The following is a 23,436-nucleotide window of genomic DNA, read 5'->3' on the forward strand; positions in this document are numbered from 1 at the left end:
AGCCTTTTAATTCTCAGGGCCTCTGTAGGGCACCTGATCCATGGCCTTCTAAAACAGCTTGCAAAAGCCAAAGCCCTGTCTCTTTTATTTTTCATGAGCTAGGGGATGGTGCAAAGCATGCTCTGCCCAACTGCTGACCTGGTTCTGGAAAGGCAGAGAAGCATGACGTGGGGCATGTGGATGTTTATTTAGAGGATTGCTGTAATTCAGGCTCTTGGGACAAATGCAGAAAGCCAAGCATTTAGATATTGCATTCATCTTGTTCCCCTGCCACCCAGAAGTGTTATATTTGGTACCCACATCAGACAGAACGAGACACAGCCCCTGGTGTAGTGCCAAAGAGAAGGAAAGGTTTGGGGGTACTCCAAGTAGCCATGTATAGGAGTACCTATCTGCGTGAAACCCGAAAGGAGAAATATGAACGGGCTGATGAATTGCATGGCTCAGGAGAGCTGAGTAGCTTGGGCCAAGCTCAAGGACTAGAGAATCTACAAGAGCTCAATGAGCGCTTTGCCAGTTACATCAATTGGGCCCGGGGGCTGGAGCAACGCAATGCCATCTTCCGAAAGCAGCTAGAGACCTTCCAGCGCCTAGATGAGTTGGCTAGCTTGGAAGAGGCATTTTCTGAGCAAATAGAGCTGAACCTTCAGCGGGCGAGGGACCTGGCTATTGATCGGGCTAAGCTGGAGCGTGAGGACAAGGATGCCCAAAGGGTACTCGATGAGTTCCGAAATAAGTAAGCTTTGTTGGGTGGACTCAGAATGAGACATGGCCTTCTGAGATGGGAGTTGGGGAATGTTTGGCAGGACCAAATAGGCTAGAATGTGACTTTTCTAGGAACAGGATAGGCTATGTCCACTCTACCACTTGACCAATGGCCACAATCAGATTACTTCAAAGGAGATGAAAATATGATTCTAGAAGCTGCTCAGAAAACTGATTTGCTAATTACTGACTGAACATGGTCCTCCTAAGTGTTATCTATGGTTTGTTTTTTTTTCCATGAATAATTAAGTACAGGTATTTATATATGTGTGTACATATGTGTATGTGTGTGTATATTTCACACAGAAAAGCACACACACACACACATATATATAGACACACTCACACAAATATATATACACATATGTAAATCCAGAGTTAAAATAGTTTAGATTTACCCCATATATATTAACAGTAGCATACTTTAAGAAGAACCATTATTATCATTTCAGTCACTTCTGATTCTTTGTAACTCTATTTGGGGTTTCTTTGGCAAAGGTACTAGAGAAGTTTGCCATTTTTTTTTTCTCCCTCTCTCTTTTAAACATTTTATATTGTCAAGTAATATAAATTAGTTACATTTCCCATGATGCTCTTTCTAGTTCTGATTATTGATGTTTTTTAAAATGTGGTAAAGATTTCATTTTATTTATATAGGATAGCTAATACTGTGTTTAGATCAAGGATATGCATTGATACTTTCTTTATTTGTAAATAAAGAAGTTAAAATGAGGTGTATTTCAGTAGAGAATACAAATATATCACTTCCAGTGAAATTGCTTTCTTTTGGTATATCTTCTTACAAGAAAAAAAAATCTGTAAAAAAAAGTTTAAAGGAAAAAAAAATGTGATAAAAATAGAGATTCACACATGAAATGCCCAATAGAAAAATAAAATTTCAGCTGATTCTGCTTTTAGAATTTTCATAAAATTCATTTATGCAAGACCTGTACTGAGAGTCAAAGGAAAAGGAAAAATTGTGCACTTATCCCAAAGTCCAAAAAGGTTATCAGGATCAATTGGGCCCCAGATTAATCTTTACCTGATAATTGAGGAAGCAACTTGTTTATTTGGCTCTTTGAGATAAAGGTGCTATGAGCTTTTAAATAAGGAAATCTGTTTTAACTTTAGTCATTTTTTCCCTTTATTTTACTTGGTTCTTTTCTTGCCTTTGTAATTTGAGAAATTTCATTCCTTTAAAAATGATATGTTAGGAAAACTTGCACTTATTTGAAGTGAAAGTTGAAACATCTTAAAATGAAACTACATTTTCCTGATATGCTAGTCATAAGCATTTCTATTGAGAGATTTAAGCCTAGCTTAGATGATTTATTTTTTGAGTTCAAATTTATGATTTTATACATTGAGGGGATTGCAGGAAGACGATTGCTAATTCAGACAATTTAACAAAAATAGTGCTTCTGTTTTAATAATCTTATAGTTTTATATATTATAGTGAAAAGAGCATTGTTAGAGGAGCTGGGTTCAAATTCTGCCCTCTAAAGTTTACTACCTGTATAATCTTGGGTAAATCACTTATCTTTCCTAAATTTTAGTTTATTTTTCTGTAAAATAGGAAGGAAAGGAAAAGGAATAAGTATTTATATAATGTCTGCTCTGTGCCAGGCACTGTGTTACATACTTAAAAAAAAACATTTTAAAATATCTTTTAAAAATTAAAAAAAAAATATTGTCTCAGGGGCAGCTACTCCTGGAGACAGCACTAGTCCTGAAGTCAGAAAGACCAAATTTAAAGTTTAAATTCTCAGATATTCACTAGCTATATGACCCTGGGCAAGTCACTTAACCATATCATAGCCTCAAAAAGCAAAACAAAACAAAACAAAAAACAAATAGCTCATTTGATCCTCACAGAAACCCTTCAGGGTAGCGGTTATTATTATCACTCCCATTTTATAGTTGATTGAGGCAAACAGATTAAATGACCTGACCAAGATCACACACACATAGCTATTAAATATCTAGATCTGAACTCCTGATTTCCCGATTCCAGACCTAAAACTATAGCTACTGTGCCACCAGCTGCCTAAAATGATGGGATTGGATTAGATGAAGTCTTAGGTGCCTTCCATCATAGTTTTAGGTAGTTCTAGTATTTATATAGTGCTTTAAGGTTTGCAAAGTGCTTTACATATGTTCTCTCATCTTGTCCTCACATAAATACTGTGAGGTAGATGCTTCTATTATCTCCATTTTCCAGGTGAAAAAATTGAGAAAAAAAAAATCTAGAGCAGGATCTGAATTCAGATCTTCCTGATTTCAGGTATACTGTACTAATCAATTTATTACCCAATTGCCTCTCTAGATCTAGGTTCTATGTATTGAAGTATGTGTGTATGTGTCTGTGTGTTTGTAGAGAGTAAGGGCATACATATAATTACATTATTTGTAATTATTTACAGTCAAATTTATAATTATTTATAATTAAAGAAGTTATTTGTTATAGTGGATGGAATCCTTTCTTTAATGCATGGAAATCACAGGCATTATCATTATATTAAATTAACTGCATATATTTTTAGGGAAGTAGGGGAATTAAGCATTTATATAATATCTGTTATGTGCCAGAAAGTGCTTTACAAATATTATCTCATTTGATCCTTTGAGAAACTCTGGAAGGTGGATGCTATTATTATTCCCACTTTTGGGGTTGAGGAAACTGAGGCAGACTGAAATTAAGTGACTTTCCAAGAGTCACACAACTAATAAGCATCTGGGAGTGGATTTGAATTTTGGTCTTCTTAACTGCAGACCCAGTGCTTTATCTACTGTGTCACCTAGAAGCCAGATACCTTAGTGTTCCTTCTTCAATAGGTAGGAGAGAGAAGAAAATTCATGAATTTGGCTTTTATTTCCAAAGATATGCTCAAAACTAATTTTATTTATTTAAGAAATAACTCTTTCACTGATTAAAACTATAACTATCACAGAATCATAGAATTCTAGAACTGAAAGGGATCTGGGAGATCTTGTAGTTTAAAGGATCATAAATTTTTAAAAATACATTTTTATTTATTCATTAAATATTTTTCATGTATTAAGAATTTTTCTTAACATTTTAAATTTCAAATTCTTTCTCTCCCTTATCCCTTAAGAAGGCAATATGATATTGATTATACATGTGAGCTCATGTAAAATATAATTCCACATTAATCATGAAAAAATATTTAAAACTTTGGGTTTTTTTATTTTATAGCTTTATTTCAATGTAATTGATTTCCTTTGTGATCATATGTATTTTATTTTATGTACTGAAAAACATTCCAAGAAGGAGTCCACAAATTTCACCTGTGCAGAGGTTCCTGAACACAAAGGGATCCTTGACACACAAAAAAAATTAAGAACTTTTGAGCCAGTCCACTACCTCAGTGGTAGATAACTTAAGGCTTTCTGTGGTGGAGTGTTTTATCTAAGGTCTCACTTGCTAATCTTGTTTCTATTTCTCTAAGTCTATTCTTGGACATTGGTCATTCCCCCTTTCCATGCCCCCTCCCCATTATGAAATAGAAAATTTATGAAATTCAAGTATATTTTCAAAATATCAGCGCATTTTTCTTCATTAAAGGCCAATCAAGGCAAAATAAGAAGCGACTTGATATGGTGGACAGAGTGACCTAGGAGTTAGGAAACCTAAGTTTTAGTCCTTTCATTGATAGATTAAGAACCATGTGACCAGGAGCAAGAAACTTGACAGATCAATGTTCTAGTAAATTCTCTAAAACTATAAGATGCAGAGAAAGTGCCAACAGCATTTCAAAACAATTTCCCCATTGGAAGCATCATATATGATGATAATGACTTTTCAGGTCTTGTTATTGGAAATAAAAATCTAAACATACAATTCAAAAATTCATCAATTGTATTTCTCCAAAGTGAACTCTGGGTTAGCTTGGATGTGTGCAAATACATAAAGGAACCTGTGCTCAGTTAATTAGGTGTTGAAGACAGAAGATCAGGAAAGTTATTTTTGGGAATCAGCATCTCCTCTTCCTGAATATGGAAAGATTTCCCTAGTTTCCTTTTCTCAGCTGAATATTTTGCAGAGCTCTCCTTTGCTTCTCAAGCAAAGCAGCAAATTCTCTAGATGTAGGGGTGGGAAATGCCACAGAAATAAGAGGATTTTTGTTTGTTAAGTTGTAATACTTCAGAAGGTTTGTGATTTCATTTCTGTGAATGTGACTTTTGACACCTTTGCCCCTTTTACCTTAGTAGCAGATGGTTTTCATAAAGGGAGGAGATAAGCATTTATATAGCACAAAATAACACATAATATGTGCCTGGCATTGTGCTAAATATTATTTTTAAAATATTATCTCATATAATTAAAGGCAGCTAGATGATGCAATAGATAGAGTGTCAGACCTGGAGTCAGGAAGACTTTTTTCCCCCCTAAATTAAAATGTGGTCTCATGCATTTATTAACTGAGTTACCCTGGGCGAGCCATTTAACTTGGTTTGTCTCAGTTTCCTCATATGTCAAATGAGCAGGAGAAGGAAAGATCAAATCACTCCAGTATCTTTACCAAAAAAACCTCAAATGGTATCAGAAATAATTAGACATGACTAGACAATGACATATATATAATTCTGTACATATTTTTTGAAAATATTAATATCTAGCATTTATACAGAGTGCTTTAAAGTTTTCAAAGTACAAATATTATGTCATTTAATCCTCATAACAATCTTGGAAGGCAAATGCTGTTATTGTACCTTTTTTTGCAGATTAGGGACTGAGGCAGAGGTTAAATGACTTGCCAAATGTTACACAGCTAGTAAGTGGCGAAGCAGGATTTGAACTCAGTTCTTCCTGACTTTAAGTTTGGTGTTCTATTCATGGCACTATCTAGCTGCCTTTGAATTTTTTGAAATCTTTGAATCTTTTTGGAACATCCTAAACAGAGGTCAACTTAGTGTATACCTGTTATATGTAGTGTACAAATTGTAGTATGTGGTTCCCTCTAGGGAAAAAAAAAAACTCCTCCATTTGTCCTTTCAAGTAATATTATACCCGCTCCCTTGCACATACTCTATGGCTTTCTTACGGTTCCTTGTACTTAGTACTCTATTTCCTGTCTCCCTGATTTTGGGTTGACTATCCCTTAAGCTTGGGACGCCCTCCAGCCTTACTCTGACTTAGAATCCTTAGCTTCTTTCAGGGCTCAGTCCTTTACACAAAACCTTTCTTGAAATTCCTAGCTGCTCATGCCTTCCCTCCTGGTATGCATTCCTGATAGAATGGAAGGATAAGGTCATCTCTTGTGGATAGGAACTGTTTGATTTTTGCCATTGTAGCCCCACAATCTAATTCAGTACTTGGTTCAAAGAAAGGAACTTATTAAATACCTATTGATTGATAACTGATAGCATAGTCTACAGTCTATGTGATCAGTGCTTAAGTTGCTTACTTGTGGTTTATGTTTTCAATTTATAGGTATCAAAATGAATGTGAATATCAGCTCCTACTGAAAGAAACTCTTGAGCGTCTGAACAAGGTGAGTTTTTTACATTCTTGGATTTGGTTAAGTTCACTGACAATGCTGTAGTGTATTGCTGAGATACCGGCTTAATGTTTTTTCCCACTACTAGGTAACTTTATAATTTGGATTTGGTTAAGCAGTTATCTTGTTTTCCTTTCTCTCTGTCTCCGTCTCTGTCTCTGTCTCTATCTCTGTTTCTCCCTTTTCTTCTTTTCTTTCTTCTTCTCCTTCTCTCTTCTCTCTCTTGCTTTCTTCTTGTTCTTGTTCTTCTTGTTCTTCTTCTTCCTCTCTCTCTCTCTCTCTCTCTCTCTCTCTCTCTCTCTCTCTCTCTCTCTCTCTCTCTCTCTCTCTCTCTCTTCTCTCTCTCTCTTTCATCTCTCTTTCACTCTCCTCTTTCTCTCCCCTCATCTTTTTCTTTATCTGTGAGAGGTATTTACTTAGATAAGTTATTATTCCCATTTTATAGATGATGAAACTGAGGCTCACAGAGGCAAGTGGCTTTTACAGGGTCGGGTCACATTATCAGTAAATATTAGAGACTGGACTTGAAAATTCTCCACTCGATGTTTTGGGGAATATATTTTAAGGAGTTTTTTGTTGGTTGTTGAGAAATATCATTTTATAAAAAAAAGATCAATTTTAAGAAAACTATGATGCCCACCCTCATGAATACATAACCATGAGGGAGATGAGGTCAAAGTATTTTCTCAGAGATTTGTACAGAAGGTCAAACTTCAGACAGGACAATAGCTCACTAATATGGACTGGTAGGACTTATAAAGTTCTATTGTTATGAATACTTTCAAAAGGAATAAGAGAACCAGTGCTGAAATTACATGAAATTCAGGGCTAGGGAGACAAATGACTTTCTTACAGGGTCAGGGCCCTGCAGCCTGAACAAATACCTTGGCAGCAGGTTCTGGGAGTAGCAACGCAGTCTAGTGGATAGAGCTCTGGATCAGGTGTCAGGAGAGCTGGGTTTAATCCATACTGTGTAGCCAGAAGGAAATCACTTAATTTTTAAGTCTGTTTTTTCAATTGTAAAATTTGGATAATAATATTTTATTACTTGTAGGATTGTTGTGAGTAAATTTTAAAGTGATACCCACATAGATCTCTGTCTATATTCCATATAATCTCTGAAGATCCTTATTCCAACTACTAATATCTCTGATGAATCTCCAGTCCTGGAGAAATGCTACATATCCCCCTCACTGTTCTTGGGATATCTTTGAAGAGTCAATGTGATATCTAATGCCACAGATCCAGTGCGATTTCCCCAGGATGATCAGTTGAGATCAACCACCTTTTAATAGCTTTAGAAAGGGTATTTTACTTAAGTTTTTTTTAAAAGGGAAAGAAAGAGAAAACAATCATTTATTTAACACCTATTAAGTACCAAGCACTGGGCTAAGTGCTTTATAAATATTATCTCATTTGATCCTCACAACAATCTTAGTAAGTGATATTATTATTCTCATTTTACAGTTGAGGAAACTAAGGCAGAAAGCAGTTAAATGACTTGCTCCAGAGTCAAACAGTCTCTGAGGCTGGAGTTGAGTTCAGGTCATCAGTAAGAAGTCAATTTAAAACATCAAAAGTTTGGGAGATTATTTCCCAATGAAGAAGAAATGGAAAATGGGCTTAAGCTTCACCTGTACATGTGACAAATGGGTAGCTCACAACTCCTGGTTGCTGCAAATTATTTTCTCTCATTTGTGAGGTGATTTTGTTCCCCTTGGATGACATGTACTTTCTTTTCAGAGTTCCTTTTAGAGACCCGTATTTATGGGCAGTCTATCCTTGGCTCCTAATATATCATTTCCTAATGATATCATTTGCTCTGAGGATGATAGAAGGATGCTGACAGAGACATAGAAAGTCTCAAACACTTCAAAACTTAAAAATTCTTCCTTTGGCCAAAAGGAAAGGAGACCTAGAACCAAGACCAAAGCCTTTCTTTCCTACTCAGATAGTTCCTTCTCAAGAGAGTTTAGCTGGAAAGATATACTTCCTACAATTTCTGGCAATACTACAATTCTAATGAGCTTGGTAATTTAATTCTTTCCCAATGTTTCTTCATTTAGAAGCTACCAGATCTGATTGATTAATTAATCTATTATCCAACATCTTGTAAATTTAAGGAGGGGTGAGCTCACTGGAGTAATTATCAAAGGACTCTATCCTTAGCACTCACAATCCACATCTAGATTGGAGAAAGGAGACCTTGTGAATGGGTGAGGGCGATTTATTACCAAGCTTCTGACCATTCCAGAAAATGGAATCTGCCTTAGAGCTGGTTCCTCAGCAGCTGAAGAGCTTGGGCCCTCCAATTCAGACCCAGAGCTTGGTACAAAGTCCTCACTTCTTCCTCTTAGCTTAGCTATTATTTCAAGCAGCTGTGTGTGAAGATTGCTCAACTCTCGAGAATGGCTTTCTGTCTCACAGAAAGTTTTTTTTTTTTTTTCAAAAGGAAAAGAAAATAAATCAAGAGTTTGAAATGGGATTTGTGCAATCTTCAGGGTTATAAAAGAGTAAGTCTCTCTGCTGCTCAATTTATTCCCTTCTCTGTCTCTTCCTCCCAGCTTGAAACAAAGGGAAAATAGGCTTCTCTTTCAAAGAATATGCTCTCCTTTTCTGATAATTCAATGGGAATAGGAACTGGACTCGTTTAATTCATAGAGGGAATTCCCAGGTGAGGAAATGTTCTCTATAAGTGCAAATTGACATTTTCTCTGCAACATTTAGAGAGCTACCCAGAACACTGAGCAGTCATCAGTATGTTACCCAGGGTCAGGCAGCCAATAAGTGCCAATGGAACATGAAGCCAAGTTTTCCTGGCTCCAAAGCCAACTCTCTAGCCACTGTGTCTAATTCAACTGAAAACAAAAATTTGGGCCATGCAACTCAATAATCAGTCAAAACAGTTCAGGTTTGTTGCCCAACAAGCATTTTTCTTTTTAAAGAAATAGTTTTAGTTAAATATATAAGCACAAAATTAAATGGAAAAATTGAAACTCTTAATCCTGGCTGAAGAAATAAGGAAGAGAAAATGGAAAAACAGGAATGAAAGGACAAAAAGGGAAATTTGACCTTTCTCTGGATTGTGAAAAGGGATGGGAAGGAGAAGAGGGTTGCCATCATGTCTGGAGTCACCTGAACAGGATCAAAAGTCCATCAGATCCTGAACTGAATGTCTCCACCACCTAACCATTCCTACTCATCGTTCTCTTCCATATTACTTACACACACACTATTCTGACCCTCTTTCAACTATACATGATGATTCTTCTGAAGTTGCCTGCTTTATAAACTCAGGGTAGTCTGACCAATCAATAGATGTGTCCCCTGTAAAGTTTTCTAGGCAACATTTCTGAGTAAAACAAAAGCAGATCATCTATAAATGTTAATTAATTATTTATTAATTGATACAAGTGAGTTTGACAAATGGATAGAGAATGGTCTGGAACCTGGAAAAACCTGATTTTAAATACCACCTCTGATATATAAATGTGTATAAATAAAACATCAAAAACTTTTATATATATATATATATATATATATATATATATATATATATATATATATATATATATATATATAAAAGTTTTTGATGTTTTGTTTAGCTCTCTAAGACTATATACTTTTCGAAGAAGTGTCTTATCTACATTATCAACAGGAGTTTTCCTATTTCCTATTCCTATATCTTATAACCAATGAAATCACAGATAGATTTCCTATCTCTCTCCTTATTGACTGATGATTCCACCACATCTATACCCAATACCACTGCAAATTTAACTTGTTAAAAGTTCAAGTGTCTTTGTTTGAACTGCAAACCATTCAGAAATGTGTACACTTTGTTAAGCTCCTTCCTTGTAACTCCATCTGCCTCATGTAATCCTGCTTGTACTTTGCTTCTGTTGTCATGTTTCTTGGTAATATGATTCCTTTGAAAAGTCCATGCTACTTATGGGATAATTGGATAAAAAAATTGGCTTGCTCTTTAGGTCAGGGTATATATAGACAGGGGAATAGGATGATTTGAAATAGGGATAGCAGAGACAGAAGCTGCTCTACAGCCTGGGAAAATCAGGGCAGCTAGGTCAGTCTGGAAGCAAAAATAAGAAATGTTATAGCTGGAGTAGCCACGGCTGCTATCTCCTTCTGATGATGCTCTCCTCTTCGGAAGTTGGGCATTGTGTAAATGCTATGGCTCAGGTGTCTTTTTTCAATTTATATTATACTTTGGATGACGTTAATATAGTAACTAAGCAGCCAAATCTGGCTGAGAATAGCAGTTGTGATAGACACATCAATTAATTAGATCAAATAAACAAAAGCTTTGCTGTTCTTACAAGGTCTTATCTCTAATATTTAACCATCCTTTTCTTAGTTTCTTTTTGTCCCAGGTGGTCTATTAAAAAAAGGTACAACCTAGAGTTATGGAAATATCCAAGTCAATTAAAAAAACATTTCTATGTGCCATGCACTGTGCTAGTTCTGGGAATTCCATACAATCACTCAGAAAGACTATCCTTGTCCTCAAGGAACTTACATTCTGATAGGGGAAGACAACACATGACAGAAAGCTAAAAGGATATGTGCCTTGTGGAGGATGCCCATTAGGAACATGATGAAAAAAGTCTGGAGAGTCAGAAAAGAGTAAAGATGTGGCTAACCAGGTGCTTTCCTTTGACAACCATATAATGAGGGTAGAGAATGAGTTGAGAATCTGTTTAATAGTACAGGAAGAGGTAATGAGGGCCTAAATTAAGGTAAATCAGTGAGGATGGAAAGAAGGAGACAGAAGAGAGAGAATATAGAGGCTAAAAGAACAGAACTTTAAAAAGGGATTAGATTTTGGGAGGGCCAATAACAGGAAAGTGTCAAAGATGTTTGAACTTAATGGTCTGGATCCCTAGAAGGATGTCAAAAGACAAAAAATCTGGAAGGAGGGGGATGTTTTAGAGGGAACAGGATAAATTCACTTTGGGACTTAACAATGTGGATAATTCTAGATATAGTAAATGTATATTGAATTAAATTGTTGGACATATTGAAATCGTGGTGAAAACAGGTGGAGATGTCTGGCAGAAAGTTAGATATGTGGGATCAGAGCCCATCGTGAGGCTCTGCCAGTGGAAATCTCCGAGTATAGAAGGAAGGGAAGGGAATTGAATATTTGTTGTGCCAGACACTATGCCAGGTGCTTTCCAAATAGTATCTCACTAAATCTTAATAATACTGTTTGGTCGATGCTAATATTATTCCTATTTTATAACTGAGGAAACTGAAGCTGATAAACATTGTGACTTGGCCAGAATCATCCCACCTCTTCCCCTGCCTCTTCCAATAAATATCTGAGTTATACTTGAATTTAGGTCTTTCTGATGTCAGGCTTTCATTTCTTGCTCTACCTAGCTGACTTTACTAAAGCGGACGTACTTAGAAGATGAAAGGAGAAGAAAGGATAATTGGTCAAAAAGACAGAAAAGATGGAAAAGATTTATTTCCCAATTTGGCCTAATTTTGCATAAGACTGTTAATTAGTCAATAAACATTTATTATTATTATTGTCAGGAAGAAGGAAAAATGGTAAATGAACAAGGGAGAGTAATAGAAGCATGGGTATAACAGATGGGGGGGAGGTGATTTGGCACTCACAACAGTGGGAGAATCTCGCCAACATTTCTCTCATGGAGAATCTATTCCATAAGATAATTAATTACCCTTCTTGAAGTATCCCATCAGTAATAACTCTTCAATTCTATTAGATTTACTGGGAGTCCATCTAAAAGTGATTTATGCCCCATGTACAGCTACCAGAACTTTAAAGCAGGGGTTCTCAAACTAAGGCCTGCGGGCCAGATGCGGCCTGCTGAGGACGTTTATGCTGCCCCCAGGTTATGGCAAATGGGCTGAGGGGTGGAGACAGAGTGTGAGCTTTTGTTTTTATTATAGTCGGGCCCTCCAACAGTCTGAGGGACAGTGAACTGGCCCCTATTTAAAAAGTTTGAGGACCACTGGTTTAAAGTATTGGATCTTTTATAAACTGTACCTGAAATCTGTCAACACATAAGCCTGGAGACTGTACAATGCTGACAGGTGATGAGTAGTGGCTAATGGCCTGGAATGCCAGGCAAAATGGTTTAATCTTTACTTACTAAGAATTTGGGAAGTACTAAATGATTTTGAATAGGACAGAACTTCCAACAGAAATATAGTAAATTTTGATTAACTAAAACCCAGCTAAATGAAGCGTTTATCAAGCAAAATTTATCCATCTTTCACTTATTCAATTGAGAAAAAAAAAAGTGATTGAAGGATTTTATATAGACAAACTAATGACATTCAGGGGCTAATCTGGACTTTTAATAAAATCAACCCCATCAACTAAAAAATAGCTATTTTAGGCCTATTTCTATGATTAAAATTTGATGTGAATTATGATCTGAAAAATGGAAATATCTTGAATTATTAGAAAAAATTAGAAAAAATACTGAGATATGCAATGTTGTACTAGAAAAATCAGAACCAGAAGTCCCAAAGCCTAAATTTAAATCTTAGCTCCCATACTATTTAGCCACAATGCCATAGACAGATCATAGGAAAAGTTTGTATTTCAATTTCCCTATATATAAAATGAGGAAAATAATGCTTGTAGTAGTTGTCTTGTAGGATGGTTGTGAGGGAAGTGCTTTAGAAACGATAAACCTATGAATATGAGTAATTATTAAAATTTCAACATTATATTTAATAAGGAAGGAAAGAAATGGGAATAAACACCTATATAATGCCTATTAGGCACCAGGCACTATGCTAAGTGATTTGCAAATACTGTCTTAGTTTGATTCTCATGATAACCCTCATTTTGTGGTTGAGGAAACAGACATATAAAGTCACACAATAAGTATCTGAGGCTAAAATTGCAGATTTTCCTGACTCCAGAGCCAGAAAAATTTCTGGTTAAATGTTATTTAACCAGAAATTCAAATAACATCTATTCCCCACTGTGCATTCTGGATTTTAGTTGAAGTTTTTGTTATATTTATGAATTCTGTTGGCGGTTCTTATTGTAAAGTCTCACCAGACACTCATTGGTACTCTGATCTCCTTTTCAATAACTAATTCTAAATGTGATGGGGCACATGCATGTTTCTGATGACTGGATCAGAATAGGTTTTTAGAATTAGTCTCATTGAGGAAAAAAGGAAAAGTTTTCATTGATGACACATCTGAAAGACCAGCCGACAGCATCAGTGGTGTAATGAAAACATCTGCACCTTCACCTCCTAGTTTTGGGATCAGAGTAGGAAGGGGGCAAGAACAGTGTGTGTGTGTGTGTGTGTGTGTGTGTGTGTGTGTGTGTGTGTGAAAGAGAGAGACAGAGACAGACAGAGAGACAGAGACAGAGACAGAGACAGAGAGACAGAGAAAGAGAGAGTGTGTGAAAGAGAGAGACAAAGACAGAGAGAGAGACAGACAGAGAGACAGAGACAGACAGAGAGACAGAGACAGAGAGAGACACACACACATACAGAGAGAGAGAGAGAGAGAGAGACAGAGAGAGAGACACACACACAGAGAGAGACAGAGAGACAGAGATAGAGACAGAGATAGAGACAGAGACTGAGAAATCTGATCTTAGCTACTTTCTGGTCAAGTCACTTAATTCTGGTGCCTTAGTTTCCTCATCTATAAATTGAGATGGAAATGGCAAGCCACTTTAGTGTCTCTTCCAAGAAAATCTCAAATGGGACCATGAAGAGTCAGATAAGACTGAAAAAAAATTACTTAGCAACAGCATCAAGGTATCAAATCACCAGTCAAAAGCCCTTAAAAAGGAAAAAGAAATGCTGCCAGGAGCAAGTCAATTACCCTTTATTTCGATGAAAGCAATTGCTTATGTTTTAATAGACATTCTGAATAAGCAACTTTAATTTGAGAGACTTAATATGCTGAGTTGAGTCAAAACACTGACTGAAATGATGTTTCCTTCTGGAAGTTTTACCTAGTTACTTCCCACCATCATAAAGACCTTGTTCCACTTGGACCTCATATGGTATTTGGCTTGCACCCTTGTTATGCACATAACATGGATTATTTTGTGCTATAATAATTTTTGCATTCATTTTGAGCTCCATGAGGGCAAGAGCTACATTTAATCTAAACTCTGTGTATTTCTTAGGGTATAGCAGGGTAGATGCCATCTACATTCTGTGGGTGCTTAACAAATATACATTTTAATTTAATTGTTGGATGATGTTTCACAAAGAATTCTGAGTAAAATTCATTTAAATTTAAATGGCCCAAATTAAGAAAAGAGGAATATACTCTACTTTTTATCCTTTCCAATTCTTCCTTCCTTCCTTCCTTCCTTCCTTCCTTCCTTCCTTCCTTCCTTCCTTCCTTCCTTCCTTCCTTCCTTCCTTCCTTCCTTCCTTCCTTCCTTCCTTCCTTCCTTCCTTCCTTCCTTCCTCCCTTTCTCCCTCCCTTCCTCCCTCTCTCCCTCTCTCCCTCCTTCTCTCTCTCTCTCTCTCTCTCTCTCTCTCTCTCTCTCTCTCTCTCTCTCTCTCTCTCTCTCTCTCTCTCTCTTCTTTTATCCTTTCCAATTTCAAAGACTTTTCAGACTTCTTATTCTGTTCATCCTTGTGAGGAGGATGAGAAGTTAGGTTCCCAGAGATATTATCAAAACAGAATGAAGGGAGGGGTGAAATATCTTATAAAGATATCTCCAACCAATAACTGTATAAGTCAAAGAATTGAGGAAACAATAAAGTTCCTCACAAAGGGCCTCTGGCCTAAACTGGTCCAAACAGGCTGGGGGCAGTATTGGGCACAAGCCTTTTGACATATGGAATGAGTAAATAAAGAGGATTGTAAATCTAACTTAATTGTCAGATGGTAAATCAGACCAATTTTAATTCTGATTGTAATCTAACCTAATTGTCATTGGGATGATAAATTCAACCAATTGTAATTAATTCTATAAATCCAACCAATCTGAACCTTGAAGGGGGCGGGGTGTAAGGAACCAAACCAACAGTATAAAGCTTGCTCTCTGGTAGTACTCCAAATATCTCATCCATGAGTACACCTAAATCTGGGGAGAATCACTGAATACAGAACTCTTCTCACTCTAAAAGAGCACTGGTTATAATACTATTCCTGGACTAGCTTGCAACTGGGGAAGCAGTAGGCAGCAGCAGCTTGTCCTGCTCTTACTCACCACTGAGTTGCACGGAGTCTTTTGATAACATCCTTGTTGATCCTCTTTGGAAACAGTGATCCTTCTGGCACATATCTATCTTGTGACTGGGTTAGTGGTAGATCACTATAAACCCAAAGGCTATAGAAATGTTTCTCTCTCCCCCCTCCCCCCCTCCCCGAACTTTGCACTAGGTCCATTGATGTTTTCAAGAGTGATTTGCCTGATTGGAAAAAAAAAATTGCTCATTAAATTGGCAGATGATCCCAAATTAGGTACAGATGAATGCTGTCTCTGGAGGTTAGGATCAGAATTCAGCATCTGTAATTAAGACTTTCTGATGTAGAGTATTGTGTGAGTTCTCAATTTATTACAGAATTCAGTTCTTTGTCTCATAGAATGTTATCTAATGTGTTTCTTGCCATGTAGTCAGTCTCTAAGGAAGGTGCCATCTTATTTCTTTCCATTCAATTAAAACATTCAAATAAAGTATGTATATATATATATATAAGTTCATTTTAATACACACACACACATATATACACATATCTGCATTGTTTTTATTCTCATCACCATCTGTTTTTCCCTCTGCTCCAAAATCAATCTATCAATTGATTGACAAGCACTTATTAGGCCCTTGCTATTTTTCAGATATTAGGTCAAATGTTGAGGATTTTCCTTAGCACCTCCAAATTTCTTCCTTTTCTGAAGAGAATCTAGCCCACAGGGTGTTATCAATGAATCTTTTGGTCTTTTGGTCTTTTGGAATGCAATAGAAATGGGGGATTCAAAGGAGTGTGAAGAAAATTGCAATGATTCTTTATGAGTTATTGTGATATTTTCTGAGAGTAAAATAAAGGCCATATAATCTACTCTTCATGGATTCTATTTCTAAGACTGAGAGATTAAGCTACTTTCTCTCTGTGACTGGGTGCAAGAAATGTAAGGTTTAGACATTCACCTCTTGGGTTGAATAGGTTAGAAGGCTTATAACTTTCATGTACCTATGCTCTGGAGTAACCAGTACTCTTTGCATTCTTCAGAGTACAGCTCAAGAATCCAGGTTCTTTCTGATTCTTAGTGATTAACACTCTCTCTTTTATTAAGTTAATTTGAGTATTCCCAATACTGATTTATTTGTGTAGGTGTTGGAACCTTCAATTAGCATTAAGCTTCTTGATAAGGGCTACTTCATTTGTTTTGTCTTTGCCACTCCAAAGCCTAATACAGTACATTGTACAAAATAGACTGTTAATAAATGCTTGTTGAATGAAATTTATTTGAAAAAGCACAGGATTTGGAATTATAAAGGCATTGGATCTCTCCTTATTAAGATGATTAGTTTGACAAGTTTTAATCCTTTTGCCAAAATCATCATTTCCTTTTAGAAATTATTATGGTAAAAATTATTTAAATCTCTTTGAACCTCACTTTTCTTATCTGTAAATAGGGATAGTAACATTTGTAGCACTTATCTCATTAGATTGTTATAAGGTTCAAATGAAATAATATATGGGAAATACTTTGAAAGTTTTAAAAATCTCAATATTATTAATGTTAATGAACTCACTAATAGATTTAACCTATAATGCTAAGTTTTGTACTGATCCTTATATATGTAAAGCTCTTTGAATTTTAAAGGCTACCTCCATCTTCTGAATTAGAGAGCCGATTGTGAAATTTTTTTCCATTTTGATATTTCAGGAAGCAGATGAAGCCTTGCTGCATAATCTGGAGCTTCAGATCGAATCCCAGTTTCTGCAGGATGACATCAGTGCAGCAAAAGACAGGTACAAGAAGGTAACTATGAATTATTTCCTAAAACCTTCTCCCATGTCTTAGTCAGACAGATAAGTCCAAATAAATCTCAAAGGGACCAAAAACCCAAGACTTTAATTACCTTTCTTTTTGTCTAATAAAATGTATGTGGTCAGATGGTTGATCAACAACACTCATTGAATATAGGTAGGGGAGGAAGTTTCATACTACTTGATCACTGTGACAAAGACTTATTATAATCTGATGGTAGTTAGCTATTCAAATAAATCAATTATAGTTACTGAATTTAGATTTTCTTGCAATCTATCTTGAGGTATAACTGGTTAAGGAAACAATGAATGTTAGTGTCTCCTCCCCATATGTTGGCAATGAACTGATATGTGTTGGAGACTAATGTCATATCTCCCTACTTCCTTCATAATTTCCTTGGTTTTACTATGATTATCAAATCATTCTGTATTCTTCACATGGAAAATGCTTGATGATAGTTTGCTCTCCTTATATTTTTCATTTTGTTCCCCCCCCCCCCTTTATTGTATAATATTTGCCCATACCCATTTCTTCTCCATATTTTGCTCCTAGCCTTGACTGCTTGGGAAATCTAATGTGTAGGATGTTGGGTGGCCCAGAAGTGACCCAAGGCTACTTTTAGGAGTGGAATGGGAAGAACACCTGGATCAGTAGAGACATATTTTACTCTCCTCACCCTCAGATCCTAGGTGGATAACTCCTGCATTTGCTCCTTGATTTGGGTCATTTCCAAGACTGAGTGAGCTACCATAGATGGTATTTGGGCATTTCTTTAAGAACGTGCCTGGCAGCCTACACTTTTGTTGCATATTCATTAGGTCCTGCTTTTCCCATATAATAGCACTTGAGAGAAGATTACAGGTGGATTTAGAGCTAGAAGAGATCTTAGAGAGTGTATAGTCTGACTCCTTCATTTTACAGAAACAGGGGCCTAGAGTGATTTCTCCAAGTCCTAAAGAGCTAGGATTAGAACCTAGGTTCCCTGACTCTATTGTTCTTTCTGATTGTACCACATGACTTCCATTATTACTCCTAAAGTGCTTACCACTTGTCCTAGAATAATAATAACTTGTCTAACTTGACTCTCTTATAATGAACTTTAATTTTTCTGTACTAATAAGGGAAAACAATGGCGCAAGCAACACAATAAGTCAACAACTCACCATTGTTTTTTATTTTACTTTGGAGTGATATACATACATACATACATATATATATATATATATTTGTATGAAGGTAGGGTGCAACAAATTAACTTTCATGGTTATATATTACTTAGGTTAATATTATAACTAGTTTGAATTTCCTGAGCATCAGGAAGCAGGAAATATACTACTTATGTGGAAAAGATGACTTGAAATTAGAAACTTTCCATGTCTAATCTGTAAAGCAGAGGAGAGAAATCAGAATAATCTAAATTTAGCGAAATGAAAATGAAAAATCTAAATTTTAAAAAGTCAACAGCAGCAGAAAACACTCAGATTAAGAGATATGGCATCCCTTAATCCCATTACCATGCATAACATTAGCCATGTAGAGTTTCAATGGAAATATTTCTTTTTCTCTAACAGAATCTCTTGGAAATCCAGACCTACGTCAGTGTCCTCCAGCAGATCATACAGAACACTCCTCCGGTGTCCACAATCACCATTGGCATAAATGAGGTAAAACCGCAGGATTAGCTTTAGAGTTGCAGCCACCACAAAGGGAGGGATTCTGAGAACTGAAGTGAGATTGGCAGATGTCCAGGATGGCATTTTTAGGCCCTAAGGTGGAGCTTTCCCAAAGAATCTTGTGAAACAAGATTCGGTTTCCTTATCTCATCACCTAACATTTCCCTAGGACTTTCTGGTGATTTCCTCATGATATCTATGTGAGTGGAATAATACGAGTATTAGTCTTTTTGTGTCTAGAGTAGAAGAATTTAGAGATTGATTTCATTCATGCCCTTCTTTTTTTATATGAGGAAATTGATTCTTGGAGACAATGAGTTCCCCAAGATCATCCAGCTAGTATGTGGAAGGAAGAAAATGGATTTGAACTCACGTCTTCAGATTCTGAGGTCACTGCTTCCTCATGTCTCCTCTCTTTTTCTGATAATACACATTGGTACTAGTTGTCCTATAAATTAATGACCCCCATGCCCAAGGGACCTAATCCGTGGAGACCATGTACCACATATTACCCATACTGAAGGGTTCAGCCATCTCCTTGTCCAACTCATTTTACAGGAAACTGAGGCAAACGGGGGTAAGTGATTTTCCCAGGGTCACACAGCCAGAAAGTCTGAGACCAGGTTTTCCTGAATATAGACCCTGCTCTCTATCCATAGTGCTACCCAGCTGGCCATAGCTATAGTCCTACTGCTTCCACATCATGGGTTACTTTTTTCTCTCTGATCAACACTAATTTCAGAACAGCAGTTTCATTTTTGATTTTCTGGGAGAAAACAGGAAGAGGTACTCATGTATAAGAGACAACAAGATAGTAGAGTGGCCAGAGCTCTAGAACTGGAATATTAGGAAGATCTGAGTTCAAATGTGAGCTCAGATATTTATTTACTGTCTATGTGACCTTAAGCAATCATATAACTTATAATGGATAACCAGGTTTTGCCTTCTTCTCAAACTATATCTTTAATTTTCCATTTGGGCCTTTTATTGTGCTACTATCCCATCTGCTTCTTCCCTTACTCCTTTCTTTCTAGGCCCAATGGGAAACTAGTACTTCCCCGAGGGCCTTGATTCTTTCTCTGCCCCTCATCCCCCATCCCTCCAGGAGTATGCCTTGAGAAGGATCAGGAGTTTCCTTGCTTAAAAGGAAGGAAGTGTTAAAGATTTTCTGGATCCCAAATCCCATTGCAAATTCAACTTGTAAAAAATTCTTAGTAAGAATAGATAGCTAGATCTGGTTTTTAGAGAACCATTTGACCCCAGGTGCTCTGTGCCTGCTTCTTGGGTTCCCACATCCTTCAAGGGAGAAATTAAATAAAAATCCCACTTTCTATAAAATGGCAAGAATAATAGAAATTGCTTTCCAGGGTGGTTATGAGGATCAAATGAGATAATGTTTATAAGGTGCTTTGCAAACCTTAAAGTACTATTATTATTATTGTTGCTACTACTACTACTATTACCACACTACTGCTACTACTGCTGCTGCTACTACTACTACTACTACTACTACTACTACTACTACTACTACTACTACTATTACTGCTATTACTGCTATTTTTATTATTAATCAATTTTATAATTTATTACCACAAACATACATTTATAAACTTATTACAAACAATAAAATTTTATTAAACATCTCCTTTTTGTCTTCTCTACTATCCATACTCAGGCAGGTGACTTTCTTCCACAATGGTCACTGGATCTTTGTACTTTTCTTTCTTTTTTTTTTAAATTAAAGATTTTTTATTTTCAAAACATATGCATGGATAATTTTTCAACATTAATCCTTGCAAAACATTGTGTTCCAATTTCTCCCTCCCCTTACTCTATCCTCTCCCCTAGATGGCAAGTAATCCAATATACTATACTACTATTACTACTACTACCACCACTACCATACTCAGAAGTAACTTGTCAGCAAGATACATTTAAGTACTTTGCTTCAGACATAATTAGATTTCCTTTAGATTAAAAGAGCTGGTGGGGAGAAATCCATTTTAGGGAAAGAGATAACTGGGTTCTAATTTAGATAGTTTAAGTTTGAGATGCTCACAGAATATCTCCTTGAAAGCTTCTGTGGCAGTGGGGAGATGGAGAGTAGTGGTAGGAATATGGACTAGAATTCCAGAGGGAGGGCTGGATGCATAAATATGGGAATAATCTGTATAAGATGATAATCAAATCCATATATATATATATATATGAGAGAGAGAGAGAAAGAGAGAGAGAGAGAGAGAGAGAGAGAGAGAGACAGAGAGAGACAGAGAGAGACAGAGACAGAGAGAGGAGAGAGAGAGAGAGAGAGAGAGAGAGAGAGAGAGAGAGAGAGAGAGAGAGAGAGAGAGAGAGAGAGAGAGAGAGAAGAAGATGGTTCATGCAAGAGTCTTGGAGGTACATTCACAGTAAATGGAGTAATATGGATAATGATCCTATAAAGGAAATAGATAGAAGGAAAATCCAGAGAAAGCAGTGTTGTGAAAACCGGGAGAGCAGAGTAATAGGAAGAGAGAAAGTCATTATTAGGTGAAGACTAAGAAAAGGTCATTAGATTTGGTAATTAAGAGGTCATTGGTAAAACAGCAGAGAGCAGTTTCATTTAATGAAGGTGGGGAGAAACAAGTAAGAGAAGAGGAATTCAGTTATGTCTGACTCCCTGGGGTCCCATTTGAGGCTTTCTTGACACAGATGCTAGAGGGGTTTGCCATTTCCTTTTCTAGTTCATGTTATAGATGGAGAAACTGAAGCAAGCAGGTTTAAATAACTTGCCCACGTTTACATGGGCCAGATTTGAACTCAGGAAGATGGTTGGCTTGTGGCCCCACACTCTAGGGCCACCTAGCTACCCCAAGAAAAAAAGAAACAATGCATATAAATATTTTTTCTATGTTTTTAGTCATGAAAGGGAGAGAAATAGGACAATAGTTTGAGCAGATGATAGGATCAACTGATTTTTTTTCTTTTTAAAAATAATAGCTTTTTATTTTTTCAAAATATAAGCAAAGATAATTTTCAATATCTATCCTTATAAAACTCGTGATTTTTTTTTAAAGAGTAGAATGACTTGGACAGGAAGGAAGAGAGAGAGCAAGAGAGTATTGATGAGAGGGAGGGTAGCAAGGCCCATCTTCAGGAGAACACTGGAGATGTTATCAAGAATACAAGAAGGGTAAGGAGAGTCCTCTTCATGAAAGGGGAATGATACGAATAAAGGTTTTTTTTTTTTTTTTTAAACTAGAAGAAGGAGCATAAGACCACTGACCTTTATTTCCTCAGTAAAGTTTGAGTGATGCCCTCTGAGAGGGAGGGCTAAGGAGATAAGAGAAATTTTAAAACAATTTTTGTGTCTCTGTTAGAGAATCAAATGGGAAAGTAAATGGATTTCCTCCAGAGAAGGAGGTGCTCATAAGAGATTATATAACACTAATGCGTAGTGAATTCAGTCAACTGTGGTATGATTTTCATAATATTAAACAACAGGTGAATGGGAATAGAAGGATCTGTTGGTAGAGATAATCAGGGATTGGGGCTTGGCTAAATATGAGCATTTGTAGGGTAAGGGATTATAGGGTGAAATCATGACTTCTATTATTCATCTCTTTTATCCCAACCTACATTATTATTATTATTTTTTTTTTTGGTTAAGTGACTTGCCCAGGGTCATACAGCTAGGAAGTGTTAAGTGTCTGAGATCAAATTTGAACTCAGGTCCTCCTGAATTCAGGGCTGGTGCTCTATCCACTGTGCCACTTAGCTGCCCCCAACATTATTTTTATTTTAGATTTCTGGTCTATTTCCACTCAAATGTAATAGTGCTTTTTTTTGGGGGGGGGGTAGGAGGAAGCAATGGGAATTATGTCAAGGGCCACACAGCTAGGAAGTGTCTGAGGTCACATTTGAACTCAGGACCTTCTGACTCCAAAGTCTGTATTCCCTACTGTGTCACCTAGTTCCCCCAATATTATTTTTAAAAATATTTCATTGATATCTTTTGTTTTTGTATTGCCAAAATTTCAGAAAATACCAGAGAGCCCTTCTTTATAACAAAGATTTTTTTTAAAAGAAAGGGAAAAAAGAGAAAGAAATTCAGCAAAACTGATTAACATACTAGAAAAAAAATTGGTATTATTTGTAATGTTGTACATCTGAGCCACAGGGGTTCTCAAACTACAGCCCGTGGGCCAGATGGGCCCACTAAGGACATTTATGCGGTCTGCTGAGTTATGGCAAATGGGCTGAGAGGCGGAGTTTTGTTTTCACTATAGTCCGGCCCTCCCACAGTCTGAGGGACAGTGAACTGGCCCCCTATTTAAAAAGTTTGAGGACCACTGACTGAGGACTCCCATTTCTGCTAAAGTGGTGGTGGGGATATGTCTTGTTATATTTTTTTCCTTTGGGTCCAAGATTTTTCTTTATACCTTCACAACAATCGATTTTGATGGTTTTCTGGTTTTTGTTCTTTTCCTTTATACTG

At 36.6% G+C, this 23,436-nt stretch overlaps 1 protein-coding gene across 1 annotated transcript in view; it reads left to right on the top strand.

Moving 5' to 3' along the window:
* The first annotated feature begins 203 nt into the window (after window positions 1-203).
* BFSP1 (beaded filament structural protein 1) overlaps window positions 204-23,436 on the top strand; it is a 54,199-nt gene continuing 30,966 nt past the window's right edge. The window contains exons 1-4 of the mRNA XM_074287805.1: window positions 204-736; window positions 6,221-6,281; window positions 17,182-17,277; window positions 18,858-18,950. Of these exons, the coding sequence (XP_074143906.1) occupies window positions 375-736; window positions 6,221-6,281; window positions 17,182-17,277; window positions 18,858-18,950 (612 nt within the window). The 5' untranslated portion in view covers window positions 204-374. The remainder of the gene's footprint in view (window positions 737-6,220; window positions 6,282-17,181; window positions 17,278-18,857; window positions 18,951-23,436) is intronic.

The sequence above is a fragment of the Sminthopsis crassicaudata genome, chromosome 2 (assembly GCF_048593235.1).
Source record: "Sminthopsis crassicaudata isolate SCR6 chromosome 2, ASM4859323v1, whole genome shotgun sequence".
Taxonomy (NCBI): Eukaryota; Metazoa; Chordata; class Mammalia; order Dasyuromorphia; family Dasyuridae; genus Sminthopsis; species Sminthopsis crassicaudata.